Below are 16768 nucleotides of genomic sequence, written 5' to 3'. Positions count from 1 at the left end.
CCCTGGGCCAAAGGCAGGCACTAAACCGCTGAGCCACCCAGGGATCCCTATTTTTTTTTAAGATTTATTTATTTATTCATGAAAGACACAGAGAGAAAGGCAGACACATAGGCAGGGGGAGAAGCAGGTCCCCTGCGGGGGGAGCCCAATGTGGGACTCGATCCCAGATCCTGGGATCACACCCTGAGCCGAAGGCAGATGCTCAACCGCTGAGCCACCCAGGCATCCCATGGAGATTTTTTGGGGGGAGGAGTTTTGGTTTAGTTGGTTTCTTTGGTGATTGAAAATGTATTTTTCTTCAAATGATCTTTTTCAAGCAATAAATAAAAACAGACATGTTAACTTTTCTAAAAGACAAAAACAAACAAATCCCCTAAACTATATACATCCTACAGAAATACAAACATATCAAATGTAGAAATGACATCATTTTGAAAGATGGGGCCATTTACAAAAATTACAAGTATTGCATTGCTCCATCTTGAAGAAGCCTGTTCCTCTTATGACTCATAAGCTCTATGGATGGGCAGGGTGCTTCTGGGGGAGACAGGAGTGTCTTCAAGATGTAAAACTGCCATTTTGCCTGCTAGACAAGGAAAATTTAAGGAAAAACCTCGACATCTTTTTGGGGAGTTTATAAATTAAAATTTTGATCTCCTTAATAGTTACGAGGCATTCAAATAATCTATTTTATAGTGTATTAATTATGGTAGGGTTGGGTTTTTTGTGTGTGGTTTTTTGTTTTTTGTTTTGTTTTGTTTTGTTTTTGAGAAACTAGTCCATTTCATCTAAGTTCTCAAATTTATATGTCTAGGGACACCTGGGTGGCTCAGTGGTTGAGTATCTGCCTTTGGCTCAGAGCATGATCCTGGAGTCCTGGGATTGAGTCCCTCATCAGGCTCCTTGCAACGAGCCTGTTTCTCCCTCTGCCTATGTCTCTGCCTCTGTATCTGTGTCTCTCATGAATAAATAAATAAAATCTTTAAAAAAAATTGATGCGTCTGAAGTTGTTCATAGTATTCCGTTAGTATCATCTTGATGTCTGTAAGGTCTGTAGTGATATCCCATTTCATTCCTGATATTGGTAATTTGTATTTTCTCTCTTTCTTGTAGTCTTAACTACAGATTTGTCAATTTTCTTGATCTTTCCAAAGATTCAGCCCTTTGTTTTGTTGATTGTTGAAATCTTTTTTTAAAAGATTTTATTTATTTATTCATGAGAGACAGAGACATAAGCAGAGGGAGAATCAGGCTCCCTGCGAAGAGCCCAATGCAGGACTTGATTCTGGACCTCTGGGATCACACCCTGAGCCAAAGGCAGGCACTCAACTGCTGACCTACCCAGGCGTCCCTTGATTTCTGCTCTTATTATTTCCTTCCTTTTGCTTGCTTTGAGTTTAATTTGCTCTTCTTCATTGTTGGAGGTTTAGATTATCAGTGAGACATTTCTTTCTTATGCATGCATTTTTAGTGCTATAATATACTCAGATAAAAAAATAAATACTTTCAAGTGATTTATCTTTCAATTGTTATATTTTGAACCATTTACATTTAATGCAATAATTGATATGTTAGAGTTTAAGTCTGCCATTTTACCTTTTGTTCCTTTTCTTCTCCCCATATCACTGTTTCTATTTTCCTATTTCCCTTAGCTATTTGCGCATTCTTTTGCATTCTATCTTGATTAATCTATGGCATTTTTGAGGCTATCTTTTTGTATAGCTTTTTTTAGTGATTGCTCTATCTATTAAATAATATATACATATGTTATCACAGTCTACTGGTGTCACCGTTTTTACCAGTTTGAGTAAAGATTGGAAACTTTATCCCCCTTTACATTCCTTTACCATCTACTATTTATAATTATTTTAAATATTTTTTCTGCATACATTTAGAACCACATAAGGAAGTTGTTATGATTTTTGTTTAAACTGCAAACACAATTTACAAGACTAAAAAGGAGAAGTGAAATCTATTGTACTTACCCATATTTTTGCTTATCTTATTCTTTATTCTTTTCTGATATTCTTTTTCTTCTTTTATTGTTTCTTTTCTGTTTAGAGAATGTCTTTTAGTCATTCTTTCAGGGTAGGTCTGCTGGCTACAAACTGTCTTAGTGTCCCATTATCTGAGACTATCTTGATTTCCCCTTCATTTGTGGAGGCTTTTTGTGGTGGATATAGGATTCTGGTTTGACAGTTCTTTTCTTTCAGCTTTTGGGATGGAAGCCTAGGCTCATCCCTCAGCCTTTGCTGGTGGGAGCAGACATGGGCTACAGTTATTTGTTTGGGGGAATTTTGTTGTTTGTTTGTTTGGCTGAAGTAAAATTTTTATTGTCTAAGAATTTCCTGTCTTGCTAGATGCCTCTTTGCTGGTCCTTTGGCAGAAAGTTCAGGCTATTGTTTGCAACCCTTGTTATTTCTGGATTGTGAGATTCTTCACTCAAGTCTGGGATATAAGGAAATTCACTGCTGTGTTGTTCCTTGGGTCCCAGTGTCTCTAGCCAGTCTGACTTCTCTCCACCTTCAGTGTCTTCTTATATTTGCTTTATATATAATGACAGTGTTTTTAGCTGTAGTTAACAGGGGGAATAGACAAAAACATGTATACTCCATCTTTCTAGAAATGGAAGTTCTCCAGTAAGTGATGGTGATTTCTTTTATAGCTCTAAGCACTGTGCACACTAATATTGCTAAGCTTGTGGAATAACAACTCCTTTACTGAGATACATTTAAGGGTGAGCATGTGAATGGAAAATCAGTGTCGTGCTTAGACAAATATTTGTAATAGAGGAACTTATGTGCTGGTTTTCTGTACATAGCAGGATAGAAAATTACCACCTAAAAGTGATAATAAGAGAAATTTCACATGCAAAAAAATCCTCTTGCTTCTTTATGTCTCCTTGAGTGATGGAGTGAAGCTCAGAGGCCTCATGTCCCTCCATGAACTGTGTTTTGGTCTGTGGCTTCATCTGTTGCCTGTCATTTTGTGTATAATGACAGACCCACAGGACCACATGGCCAGCATGGTCACATCTAGAGAAGTGAAACAGACAATTGTCTGAGAGAAAAGCAAGGTTAAGAGGTTTGTTTTTCAGAGAATGAGAGACATAAGTTTGCTTTTTAAAAGAAAGCTTTTTTTTGTTATTGTTTGTTTGTTTGTGGGTAATCATGATTTAAAAACAGTTAAGAAAGGTTTCTCTTGGCCAAACTAGTTTCTTTTTTTTTTCAAACTAGTTTTAAGGAGAATGGATCATCAGGTGGACAATGAGTGCTATGATCATTATTTTTAGATAGGTCTGTTACAACAATATATTAACCATATTATCTTAAGAAGATAATATGTAAACATAAACACTACAACTGTTCAGGATCTTCTGGGGTGATGAAAAAATTTTGAAACTGGAGAGAGGTTTTGGTTGCACAACAATGTGAATGCACCAAATGCCATTGAATTATAAACATTAAAATGGTTAATTGTCTATGAATTTCACCTAAATTAAAAAAAACAATGACAACTAAATACAATACAAGGTCCTAGACTTGATCCCATATTGGAAGAAAAAATGCAACCTGCATTCAAATGCTCCAGAAAAAAATATGTACATATAGAAAAAACAAAGGATATGGCAAATGAGGAAAAATATTAACAATAGGTAACTTCGAATAAAGAGTACATAGCTTTATTCTTAGTACACAGTTTTATTCTTACAACTTTTGGTAAGTTTGAAACTTTCCAAATACAAAGATTTTTTTAGAAACATATGCACAACTTTTAGTGGTTTCCCACTGAGCTTACAATGAAATCCAACCTCCCAACCAGGACTGGAAACCCCTTGAGAATCTGACTTTCACTTCCGTCTAGACTCATCAATGCTCTGAAATGTGTTCCAGCCACATTGGTTGCATTTCTGGCATTTCTGCTGCTGTGACACAGTATACTCCTTTCCGCTTCAGACCACTGTCCTCTCTCCTCAGGTGCTTCACACAGTTGGCTCTTCTCTCCCTCAACTGTTGCTTGCTCAGGGCATATTCCCAATTGCCCATTGGATCATCTTCTAGACCCCCTCAAACTCAACCTACTTAAACCTTAATGCACTGCCCTCCCTCCCATACTGCACCTCCTCCTGTATCTCCCAGTTTGATTCTCGGCAACATTTGCATCTCAGCTCCATCACCACCTTGCTCAGACCCATTTCCTCCATACAACGCTTGGTACCATTAGCTTGTCCTACCCACCATCAATTCTTCATATTCCATTGATACCATTTCTTACATAGTCTTCCCTCTTTTGTTCTCTTCTCCCATACACACTTCCCTGTTACCTTCCTACAAGTAGCTGGTGGATGACTGCTATCTCCCTTTCAGAAACCTGTGATATTTCCTCTTTATTTTGGAATAAAGTCCAAACTTCATAGTGTGATGTTAAATGCCCTCCACAATCTGCTCCCAAACCCTTTCTCCCGACATGTGCCCCATCCCCCAGTAGTCCAGCATCCCACAAGCTGTAGTTGAGCTGCACTGGTTTCCTTCCAGTCCCCTAATTTGCAGAGTCCTCTTCTATGCCTTTGCGTTGATCACCCCTCAGTCTTCCACTTGGATAACCCCTTCATCCTTCAAGGTTCAGCCAAAATACTTTCTCCTCCATAAAGCCTTTCTGACTCCACCAAGACTGAGTTGTTTTTCTCTTCTCTATTCTCACAACACACTGCTCTGTGCTTTTTAGCTCTTGAATCACTCTTTCTGACATTATGACTAATTACTTCAGTATCTGTCTCTATAGATGTTAAGCTCCTTAGGGTTGGAAGCATGCATTATTCACATTTATAGCCTTCACAGGCTATGGTGCACAAAAGGTCTGTACTGTATCAATATTGAACTCTGACTCACATGGCACATGTTTACTGCCTGGAAGCTTAGCTCTTTGTGTACATATCTTGTCACTCCAGGAGATTAGAAACTTAACTGTGTTGATCTTTGTATTTCCACATCACATATCACAGTGTCATGTGATTCAAGCGTTACATGAATGTCTGGAGGAATAAGTAGGTAATGCATTTTGGAGTACCAGGAGACAAAGTTACTAGGCAAGTGTGCTACCCAACCTTGCCATTTTAAATATCTCTTTCTGACTACCATGTTGTAAGTCAAATACAGTCTCCCACAGAACATGTTTGCATCCGAGTGTTGGTATTTGAATGTGCATGCAAATATATGTTAATATATACTATAAGATACATCCTGATAACCTTTGAATCAAGTTTTTGTAGAACTGCATGTATTATGTAAGACTTCCAATAATTCTTACCAATACTTTTGGGGGCAGCAGAACATTTTGAACCCATTTAGGTTTTCATATATTAATTTACTTAAAATGATATTCCAAAATATTTGGCAAGCCAACGCACATCCCTACCTGCTCTTTCTTTCATAAGATCCATCTTGAAGTTTACTGGAAAATCAAGATAAGGTGACTGGGTGGCTCAGTCGGTTAAGTGACTGCCTTCAGCTCAAGGTCATGATCTCTCAGAGTCCTGGGATCCAGCCCTTACATTAGGCTCCCTGGTTGGCAGGGAGGTCTGCTTCTCCCTCTGCCCCTTTCCCCTGCTCATGCTCTCTTTCTGTCCCATAAGTAAGTAAAATCTTTTTAAAAAAAGAAAATCAGATGGCTCTCAAACTTTCTTCCTTTTCATCTCCCTACAGAGAATTTTAGTAGACCTACAGAGGAATTAAAAATACTTACTCTCAGTAATGATGAGGAAATTGAAGAAGTCTGTAACCTCATTAGTGATGTCAAATTGCAAAACTTGTCACCGCCAGCATCATTAAAAGGTAAAGAAAATTTGACCCCGTGTTCCTTTTCCAGGACCTGGACTCCCCTTGTCCTTTCTAGGATGCAAGGGAGAGAGAAAGACCATAGCAGACCGTGGTGGTTATTTTCTGTTGCCCCAAGCAGTTGAAATCGCCATGGAAGGTTTAGGTTTTCTGCCTCTGCTTTGGAGCCATCTGCTCCCCTGAGCATATTCTGGAGTCTGATTTGAACAAAGTTTAGTTCAACTGCATAAATGAAGTACAGTACGTTTTTCATTAAATCAAAGCCAAATAATGAGAGAGAAAATCAAATCCTGAAACTTTCTGCCATTTACTTTTATAAGAAACAACAAGCATGGAATTTATATCTGAGCAGTATTATTCTTTAAAGAAAAATGACTTTCAAGCCATGTTCTAGTATGAATTACACTCCAGACACACCATCTATAAAAAACTGAAAGTGTTTGAAGGATGACTTAAGGACACCTCAAGGTTCTAAGTCTTCAGGAAAGCGTTTGTTTCATTCACTATGTCTACGAAAGTAGGAAGGTGGGGTAACTTGGCTTCTGCCAAGTGTTTTGTGAACAAGTGGAGAAAGTGAGATTTTGTCCTGAAGGCAGGTGATGTAATGAAAGGACATCCTGGTCAAGATGTCCAGGAAGCCATGTGACTGTGACACCCATGCTTAAGTGAGAAGTTGGAAATGGAGCTCAAAGCTCTCTGGCACTTTATTATGAGCATAGAGACAGTAGTAGATGTCTCAAGAACAAATGAGTCTCCGGGGAGGCTGAGAGGAGGCTTGTGGCTAGGAGGAGGCAGAGTCAGTGAGGAGGACAGAGAAGGCCCAGCTGGAGAAGTGAACATAGCAGGTAGATAGATGGCAGTGCTCTCCTCTGACTGGCATGGCCTACCACGGCCTCCCCTCTCCTCACAAACCCTGTCACACTTTAGCCCAAAACCCAAACACCTCGAAATCCATCTCATTCTTGTCTGGCCGGTATGCTGTGCATATTTCAGATAGCAGCACCTCCCTCTTTTGTACTCGCAACACACATGCTGTCTGTGAAGTAGGTAGTAAGCAAATCTTTTTTGGTTTAGTATGCCTGGGTTCCTGTGAAACAAGCAGTATAGAGTAGGACAGTTGTCCATCTCTAAGTTGTATTTGCTACAGACAGGTAACTGGTTCCCTCTTGTGTGGCTTTCCCCCTGCAGAAATCTCTCTGGTTCAGTTGGACAGCATGAGCCTTTCCCACCAGATGTTGGTGAGATGTGCTGCTATTATCGGCCTGACCTTCACTACAGAGTTGTTGTTTGAGATTCTCCCTTGTTGGAATATGAAAATGATGATCAAGGCCCTGGCAAGTCTAGTGGAATCCAACGTCTTTGATTGTTTCCGGAATGGCAAGGAGCTCCAAATGGCTCTAAAACAGAATATAGTCTCATTCGAGGTGAATTTTCGCTCCCTGTCTCTGAAGCCCAGTGAAGGAATGGGTGAGTAAAACTTGGAAGTGACACACATTTTCTGTCAGTTAAAGGCACATCTGATCAAAGAACTGATGTGTGTGAGGGGGCACAGGGGCTGATCTGTTGCCTTTCTGTTCTCCCTAGCTCATGGTGAGGAGGAAGAGCTCCGTGAGCTGGAAAGTGAGGTAATCGAGTGCCACATCATTCGATTCTGCAGGCCAATGATGCAGAAGACAGCCTATGAGCTGTGGCTGAAGGACCAGAAGAAAGCCATGCACTTGAAATGTGCCCGCTTCTTAGAGGAGAGTGCGCACAAATGTGACCACTGCCAAAGTGGGGACTTCATTCCCTTCCACCACTTCACAGTGAACATTCGGCTCAACAGTTTGGACGTGGATACCATTAAGAGGATGGCTAAGTTCCAGGGATTTAAAGGTAAACATACTTCATTCCTAGTTAGTCCTAGCTATTCCTGGAGAACGGAGTGGATTTGGACCTTGAGGGCTTCAAGTCCCTTGAGGGGACTTTACTCAAGCAAGCTTTACTAATGGCGAGAGTTGTGTAGGTCACTGGAGTGGGTAAGGGAGACATGTGAGTAGCTGAGTCCACCAGAAAGTCTCACTGTGAGACTGTCAGAGTTTGAGGATCGGGACTCTGGCAAATGGGTGCAATCAGAGCTCAAAGAATATCCAGAGGAATAAAACTGACCCAGAATAATTCACACCAAGGGATGGAATCCAAGGGTGGGGGTGGTGGGTGGGGGTCTCACATGTTGAAGCAGAAACAAGAGCAAGAGGGACTACTGTTTCTTGGCAGGTAAGAATGTTGCTTTGGCAGTCAGGTTTGAAACGAGGTTCCATCAGAGAAAAGATATGAGTGGGGGAGAATTATGCAGACCTAAGCAGGTTAGGGCCCCAGAAAAGGGGGCTTGGGCTCAGGGCAGGGATTCAAGACCACCTGTGAAGCAAAAGTGAGAAAGTTACAGTCTTATAGCACAAATCAGCCACACAATCTAGGAAGACACAGGAAAGGATTCAAGGGGTATCAGGAACTAGGGACTCACTTAATGTAGGCATGATGGATGTGAGGCTCAGGGCAGCAACCCCAACTTCAGCCCTCCCTCATGGTTGACCAAGGAGCACCAGAGGGCTACATGCTCTAGCCAAAGGCCTTGGTGATTATAGCTAAATCTGGCTGGGAAAGCAGAGGCCACAAGACAGAATTCTTATATTATATGGATATTAAAAATTGGAAAGAGGGATGCCTAGGTGGCTCAGTGGTTAAGCATCTGCCTTCAGCCCAGGGCATGATCCTGGAGTCCTGGGATTGAGTCCCACATTGGACTTCCTGCATGAAGCCTGCTTCTCTCTCTGCCTATGTCTCTGCCTCTCTCTCTCTCTCTCTCTGTGTCTCTCATGAATAAATAAATAAAATCTTTTAAAAAATTGGAAAGAAATTTATGTAAAGTGCCTAGCACTAGTAGGTACAAAAAATAATTTTTTAAAAGATTTTAATTATTTATTTGAAAGAGTGAGCAAGCAAGAAAGAGAACACGATTGGGGGAAGGAGTAGAGGGAGAGGGAGAAGTAGATTCCCTGCTGAGGAGAGAGCCCGATGTGGGGCTCAATCCCAGGATTCTGGGATCATGACCTGAGCCAAAGGCAGATGCTTAACCAACTGAGCCACCAGGCACTCCCCAAAATAAATATTTATTTTCATTCATTCTTTATTTCACATGCATTCTCATTTGATCTTCACGTTAACCTTTCAAGGTGGAGGGTTATTTTCATTTTATACACAAGAAAACTGAGATTCTGGAAGATTCAATAACTTCCAGTGCCACAGAATGAATGATAGACTATTCAATCACAGGTCAGTCTCATTCCCAAGCTCATGGTGTGCCCAGTACACCTGAGCTTCCCAAAGTGCAGGGTAGGACCTTGGGGCAAAGCTGGCAGGGGAAATTGGAAGAGGTTCCTTGGTACAGCAGTCAGTGGAGTCAGAGAGTGAGGAAGGCAATGCCCTCTCAGGACTCGATTGGGGAGAAGGCAGCTTTGCACTGTGGCACAAACCTATTGTTGACCCGGTACTAAATCTTGCCTGTCTCCCTTTTCAAGAAGAGTAGTCAGGCTTTAGGTTCAGAGCCTTAGAATCTGGATCATGAGGGTTTCTCTGGATCAGATGAAAGAAGAAGCCAGCCTAGAGCCATTTTAAGTTCTTCCTACATTCTCTTGGAAGGGTGAGAAGAGCCTTAGTCCTTAGAATGGAAGACTCAAAGAAAATAACAACTTTTAAGAAGGACTTGAGGACCAAGAGAGGACAGACTCCTACAACAAAACCGGCACCCAGAGGGTGGGTGGTGAGGGTGGACAAGGATGCAAGTGCAAATCCAAGAAGCTTCAGGGACGATCCCAACACAGGGCCTTGTTCAAGGAACCAGTGAAAGTACTGAGGGAGAGGTTTGGCTGAGGGAGATAAGAGAAAGGGAAAGCAAGGGGCACCTGGGTAGCTCAGTCACTTAAGCATCTGAATCTTTTTTTTTTTTTTAAGATTTTATTTATTCATGAGACACACACACACACAGAGAGAGAGAGAGAGAGAGGCAGAGACACAGGCAGAGGGAGAAGCAGGATCCATGCAGGGAGCCTGATGTGGGACTCGATCCCAGGACCCTGGGTCATGCCCTGAGCCAAAGGCAGATGCTCAACCGCTGAGCCACCCAGCCATCCCTAAGCATCTGAATCTTGATCTCAGCCTATGTCTTGATCTCAGGGTTGTGAGTGCAAACTCCCAGAATGCCTGGATCGAGTCCCACATCGGGCTCCCTGCATGGAGCCTGCTTCTCCCTTTGCCTATGTCTCTGCCTCTCTCTCTCTGTATGTCTTTCATGAATAAATAAGTAAAATCTTTAAAAAAAAATATATAAACAAATAAATAAAAGAGAAAGGGGAGGGAAGATTCCACACTGTGTGGAACCCGTGGGTAAGTCTGTATCTGTAATTATATCTATACATTTTGTGGCAGTGAGGGGTAAAATCACAGTTGATTTTTGTTTAATATTTATTTATTTACTTACTTTAGGGATGGGGGAGGGACAGAGGAAAAGGGAAGGAAAGAATCCCAAGCAGACTCCCTGCTGAGCATGGGGCTTCATCCCACAACCCCCAAGATCATGACCTGAGTCACAATCAAGAATCAGATGCCCAATTGACTGAGCCACCCAAGCATCCCCACAGTTGGTTTTAAGCAGGCTGACTAGGGCTGTCAAAGAAAGCAACTTTCTCTTCTCGTGAAATTCTCTTTTCAATTCTCTCTCAATCCTTCTTGAACACTGTTATTTTCTTCTTAAGTTTTGAACCCCAAAGATCTGTAGTCCTTGGGCTTCCTCCTGGGCTCTGTCCTTCAACTCGCTCTACCTACTTCATCAGTGTTCATCAGCAACCACTCTTCTGGCTCCTTTGTCTTCCAGACATGTGTTGAAACCCCGCCCAACATTTCATTTACTCATTCAACAAATACTGAGGTTCTACTGTGTGCCAGACCTGCTGCATGCATACGGATACATCAGTGAACAAAAGAGCATTCTATTGTGGAGAAGTGATAGAGGAAAAAACATAATAAAGAAGTAAAGTCTATAGTATGTTACAAGGGGTAAATCCCATCCCAAGGAAGAAAACTGAAAAGTGTGTTGGGTAGGGCAAAGGGGATTAGGAATGCAGAGCCATTAGTGGAGTCCTCATTGAGAGGTGAGATTCATAAAAATAAAACAAAACAAAACAAAACAAACAAACAAACAAAAAAAAAAAACAAAGGAAGTGAAAGATTTTGTCTTATGGATGACTGAGGAGGAACATTCCAGGCAAAGAGGATGCTCCCGCCTAAGACAAAAATCGATCCCTTCCATTCTATACATAGTGTGTTTAAGCTTTTTAAGATTATTTTATTCTCATTTTAATGGCATAAAATGTCCTGGACCTGGAGGTGCTGGAGATAAACAAAAGAATTCAATCTGTCACTTTGAACCTGAGATCTTATTTCTAGGTCTTTGAAACCATGAGATGAGCAAGTGATATCTTTGCTTTTCTCCTTTCTTGAGAGCCTACAATCATTTTTTATGTATTTTTTCCTTTTGAATTTTACAGATCCCCTTTAAAGTAGGGAAATTTAATAAAATATGTCCATAATGAAGAAAATTGAGAACTAAAAAAATATTATTCACCAAGGGGTAAATGATATAATGACAAAAAGCATATCTGTACTCCCCAACTTTGTTCCCTTTTCTGGCCTGTGTTACTGGTCTCTGCATCTCATTCTATCACTATTACCATTTGAAACATAAAAAATATAGAGATGTTGAAGGAGAAATAGCATTTTATTTTCTTACCGATCTTTTTCAACAAATGTGCATTTTATTCAGCGGATATTTAAAGCTGCTGAGAGGTGTAATAAGATGTGGACAAACATGTGACCTTTGGATCTGGCAACACAGTAACCACTGGTAACCTTTACAAGAACAATTTTAGAAGAGTAGAAGAAAAAAGCCAAATTGAATTTATTCACATCTAGTCATTAGAAATACACTAGCTGGCTATCTAGAAGGAGAGATGGGCAAATTATTCCTCACACAGTATGATCATAAGGACCATGAGGTAGGTCTGCTCAGGGCACGTGTGACCCAGGCACTAGATCTCTGGGGACAAGGGCACAGAAGGCTTTCAAAAGAAGGTGATAATTAGGTGCTTAAACTGCATTTTTATAAATTACAAGATCTGTGGAGCAATGCACTGGCCTTGGAGCTGGGAGACCTAGGTTCTCGTCCTGCCTCCATCCCTAACAGATGATCTGAGACCAGTCCCTTCCCCTCCGTGGGATTCTTCCTTCCTTCTACATTAGACAAGTGGCTAGATCCAACCATCCTCATTTGTTTTCTGTTTCAAGATCATTATGGAATTTTCTAACCTACTGGAGTCTGAATGGGCTGAAGGTTTTAAATTCAAGGTTCTCTGTCCTTTAGTTAGCCTTTGGAGTATGTATTTAAACGTCTGTATTTCCTCCACTGGAAACAGATCATTTACTCATAGTTTTAGTTGCTGCAGGGTAAATTAGTTAGGATAATGTTATCATCTATAACCAAACTGCCAGTGGCTTAACACTGTAGGAGCCACTGCAGGTCACTCCAAGATGGGCCATTTTGGTATGAATATTATTTTGAATTAAAAGCAATCCAGGGACACTTGGGTGGCTCAGTGGTTGAGCGTCTGCTTTTGGCTCAGGGCATAATCCTGGAGTTCCAGGGTCGAGTCCCATGTCAGGCTCCCCACATGGATCCTGCTTCTCCCTCTGCCTGTGTCTCTGCCTCTCTCTCTGCATATCTCTCATGAATAAGTAATAAAAATATTTTTTAATTAGAATAAAATAAAAGCAATCCAAATACAGCAGATTCAAAAAAAAGCTCTTTACCTGCCCCTCAATTGCCTGCTTTACCAGGAGGAGAGCTATTGACAGAGTTTTTTTTTAACCTAAGAAACTTCTCTGCACAATATGGCAACCTTTGTTTTTCAAACATCTCCTCTCACTTTCGTGCTAATGGTCTTTCTCCCCTTTGTATCCTCAGACCCTCTACCTTCCTTCTCCTTAGCTCATATAAACTTATTGTTTCCTCACTGTGTTTGGAATTTCCATGTCTGCCTGTATTCCCCTCATTGGCAGTTATTAAATTTGATTTTCCCCTGTTTATCTGTCTCATGTCAATTTGATTCTTAGTTCAGCTAATTGGACCTCTGAAGGGCAGAGGAAATTCTTCCTCCCCAATGACACAATAGAATAATTTTTTTCCTGCACATATAATGATCTAAAGAAAGTTTTGACAAATGGCCTTGACCTCAATAAGTCAGGGACCCAGGCTCCTTCCATTCTGTCTCTTTACCATCCCTTAGATTCTCAAAATTGTTTGCTTTCTGGTGGAAGCAAAGGGTAGAGAAGATACCAAACAGCTCAGAGGTGCCATATATTTCTTATGATAGAATTCCACTTTAAATGACTTATGTGGGTTCACCTGAGATGCAGTAGAGACTGGGAAATGTAGAGCCTGGATGGGCACCAGGAACTGTGTCGGAAAAGGGGAACAAGAGTCTTTTGTGGACACCAAACATTTCTGCCACGTGGAACATTCCGTGATCCATGCAATTCATTTGTTTGTTTATTTTCTAGCTGAAGAAGAGATCACCTTTTCCAAAATAGAGATTCCTAAGAAATCTGAGCTATTTCCTGAAAATCTCAGGTACAGGCGTTTGTAATTGTTTAGGAGGTAGAGCATAAACAATTGTCATTAAGTTCAGAATACTGTTGAAATCATCTGGCCAGTTCTTTTTGGCCCCTTTGGTACAGTGGGGAAATGTTGGGGTGCATGCATGGTGACTTCTGTCAGTAGCATCTACATTAGATTTGATTATCTTGCTCTTTTATTCGTTTTTAAAGATATTTTCCTATCAAAAGCCAAGTGAAGCTATAAGTTATTACTCCTATTTATTTCTGCATTTGGACAGACCTGAAGAAATAAGAGAAAAAATCTTGAGTTTCTTTGACACCATTATAACAAAAATGAGGACGTCTAAGGAAAACATCATTCCTCTGGAATCTTGCCAGTGTGAAGAGATCGTAGAGATCGTCATCATGCCTCTGACCCACCATTTTCTGGCTTTGGGAGAAAACAACAAAGCCTTATATTACTTCCTAGAAATTACATCAGCTTATCTCATCTTGGGTGATAATTACATGGTAAGGTGTTTCTACTGAGGTCTCCCCAACCCTTGAGACAAGTTAGAGACCACAGAGCCCAAAGAGAAGCCCTAGGGTTCTTTCTTTATTATTTCATGTTCTGGATTCCTGTCAGCACCCCTTTCCTTTGAAAATCAAATTGCTAAAAAGAAAAGAAAAGAAAAGAAAATTGCTTAGAAGGGAAATGACCTGAGATTGAGAAATGAAAGTTAGAACAAATTGAAACTAGCATTATACATCAGTTAAAATATTGTCACCTTTAGAAACTTGCCGTAAACTGTCTACCTCTATGGGATGGGGATAGATGTCATATCTCATTCTCTAAATGATGCAAAAAGGACTATTGGTACTAATGCTGCTGTTTCAGCCGAGTCTTCCTCCTCAGGGCACTTGCCTTCTGTCCTCCCTAAACACCGTGAGCTCGGGCAGCCCGGATGGCTCAGAGGTTTAGCGCCGCCTTCAGCCCAGGGTATGACCCTGGAGACCTGGAATCAAGTCCCACATCAGGCTTCCTGCATGGAGCCTGTTTCTCTCTCTCTCTCTCTCTGTCTCTCATGAATAAATAAATAAAATCTTTGGAAAAAAAAAAAAACCACCGTGAGCTCAAGCTCAACTACCTGTAGGTCTTTGGATAGGTATGAATCTGGTTGTGATCCCCAAAAGAGCTCACCCACTTTAGTCTTCATGTAATTTGTGCTAAATTACCATACATTCCTTTAGACCGCCAAAACACTAGTGTTTCTCCAAGATAATTGTAAATAACATTCCAGGGCAATATGTCGCTAGAAATGTGAGGATTCAATGTATGTATAATGAAATAAAAATAATTTATTCTTAAGTAAGGTGGGAAGCACTGAGCTGAATAAAGCTAAATAGGTTTCTTAACTGCAAATATTTCATAGCGTTAATGTGCTAAGATACATGCAAATCATCCAGAGGGTCAGGCTAGTTCTGGGGCATACTGTATTTCTCAAATTTACCTGACCCTAGATCACTTTTCATAGAGCAGCTGGCTAGACTTAACATTACATGAATTCACTTTGGGAAATGCCCATCTGCACACGATGTAATGAGCACTGGGCATTATATAAGTCTAATGAATCACCGACCTCTACCTCTGAAACTAATAATATATGTTAGTTAATTGAATTTAAATAAAAAAGAGGGCAGCCCCGATGGCCCAGCAGTTTGGTGCCACCTTCAGCCTGGGGTATGATCCTGGAGACCCGGGGTAGAGTCCCACGTCGGACCCCCTGCATGGAGCCGGCTTCTCCCTCTGCCTGTGTCTCTGCCTCCCTTTCTCTCTCTCTCTCTCTCTCTCTCTCTCTCTCTCTCTGTCATGAATAAATAAATAAAATCTTTAAAAATAAATAAATAAATAAGAAAGAAAGAAAGAAAGAAAGAAAGAAAGAAAGAAAGAAAAAGAAAAAAAGAAAGAAAGAAAGAATAGATGAAAAGAAGTGCCCTTCTGGCCCTTGCTTCATCTGACTCGAGCCAGCTTCAGAAATAGCTTCACATATCTGAATAGGCATGCCTGCAGTTCATGTCCACACTGGTGGTCTGTTCCAAATTTACAATAGCTTTTTGATCACAGCAGCCTAATCGACCCTCATACCTTAGATTTTTATAAAAATTAAATCATTAAAAATGTTGGTAAGCCCCAGTTCTCTCAGGATTTATGTTAAAGATGAAAGTTGCCCACGCACATATAAATATATAATATAGATATAGATATGAACATATATGATATATGTGGAGATATGTATTATACATATATATATATATTATATATATATAAAAGGGGGATATGGCCAGTGAGTCCCAAAAAGAGAAGGTTTATGTAGCCCTGGGGGACCAACTTGCTAAGCACCTGCATTTCAATTAGCAAGGACTGAGGAATAGTCAGGAAGACAACAATTGGAAGCAGAGCCCCGGTTCAAGTTACCCAGAATGTGCCATTTGCATCCTGTCTCCTATCAAAAATAAGCTATTACGTCCATGACTGGAAGACTGGTGGTCAACTCATGTTTCCCTCTTCTGCCTCCCACTCGTAGCCATTTAGCTATTTGAGACTTGAGGATATCACCTTCCCCTATTTTACTCTTCGTATCTGACCTTGCCTTGGTACTCACATGTACCAAAGCTGTCCTGTCTAATGGTGTCAAAGAAGATTTAAAATGAAGTGGGGAGGGCAGCCCGGGTGGCTCAGCGGTTTGGCACTGCCTTCAGCCCAGGGTGTGATCCTGTAGACCTGGGATTGAGTCCCACGTCGGGCTCCCTGCATTGACGTGCTTCTCCCTCTGCCTGTGTCTCTGCCTCTGTGTGTGTGTGTCTCTCATGAATAAGTAAATAAAATCTTAAAAATAAGATAAAAATAAAATAAAGTAAAATAAAATGAAATAAAATAAAATGAAGTGGGGAAAGTTGCTCAGGGCCTTACCTTTCACTTCCACCTTCTAATGATGGCCCTGGCAAAGGAAATGGGAGTGGTTCATAAGTCACTCCAAAAATTGAGACAAGCAAAAAAAAAAATAATAATAATTGAGACAAGCTTCTCATAGATGTGGGGATGCCATCAGGAGCAGTGGGTACATTGTTGGAAATAGGGGCCATCGAGGGTGGAACTATTCAGAGGAGGATACTGTCCTGGATTCCTCCTCTAGAGCAAGTGATCCAGCAGACACAGATGGGCATGCAGGTGGCCAGGATCTTCACTG

General features: G+C 40.9%; 1 protein-coding gene across 1 annotated transcript in view; it reads left to right on the top strand.

Moving 5' to 3' along the window:
• The window catches only part of ADCY10 (adenylate cyclase 10), an 83105-nt gene that overhangs the window by 48092 nt on the left and 18245 nt on the right, over positions 1-16768 (top strand). The window contains exons 19-23 of the mRNA XM_072732946.1: positions 5703-5831; positions 7023-7301; positions 7419-7709; positions 13485-13554; positions 13820-14051. Of these exons, the coding sequence (XP_072589047.1) occupies positions 5703-5831; positions 7023-7301; positions 7419-7709; positions 13485-13554; positions 13820-14051 (1001 nt within the window). The remainder of the gene's footprint in view (positions 1-5702; positions 5832-7022; positions 7302-7418; positions 7710-13484; positions 13555-13819; positions 14052-16768) is intronic.

Source organism: Vulpes vulpes, chromosome 13, assembly GCF_048418805.1.
Source record: "Vulpes vulpes isolate BD-2025 chromosome 13, VulVul3, whole genome shotgun sequence".
NCBI classification, from domain to species: Eukaryota; Metazoa; Chordata; class Mammalia; order Carnivora; family Canidae; genus Vulpes; species Vulpes vulpes.
This window is presented reverse-complemented; position numbering and strand designations above follow the sequence as displayed.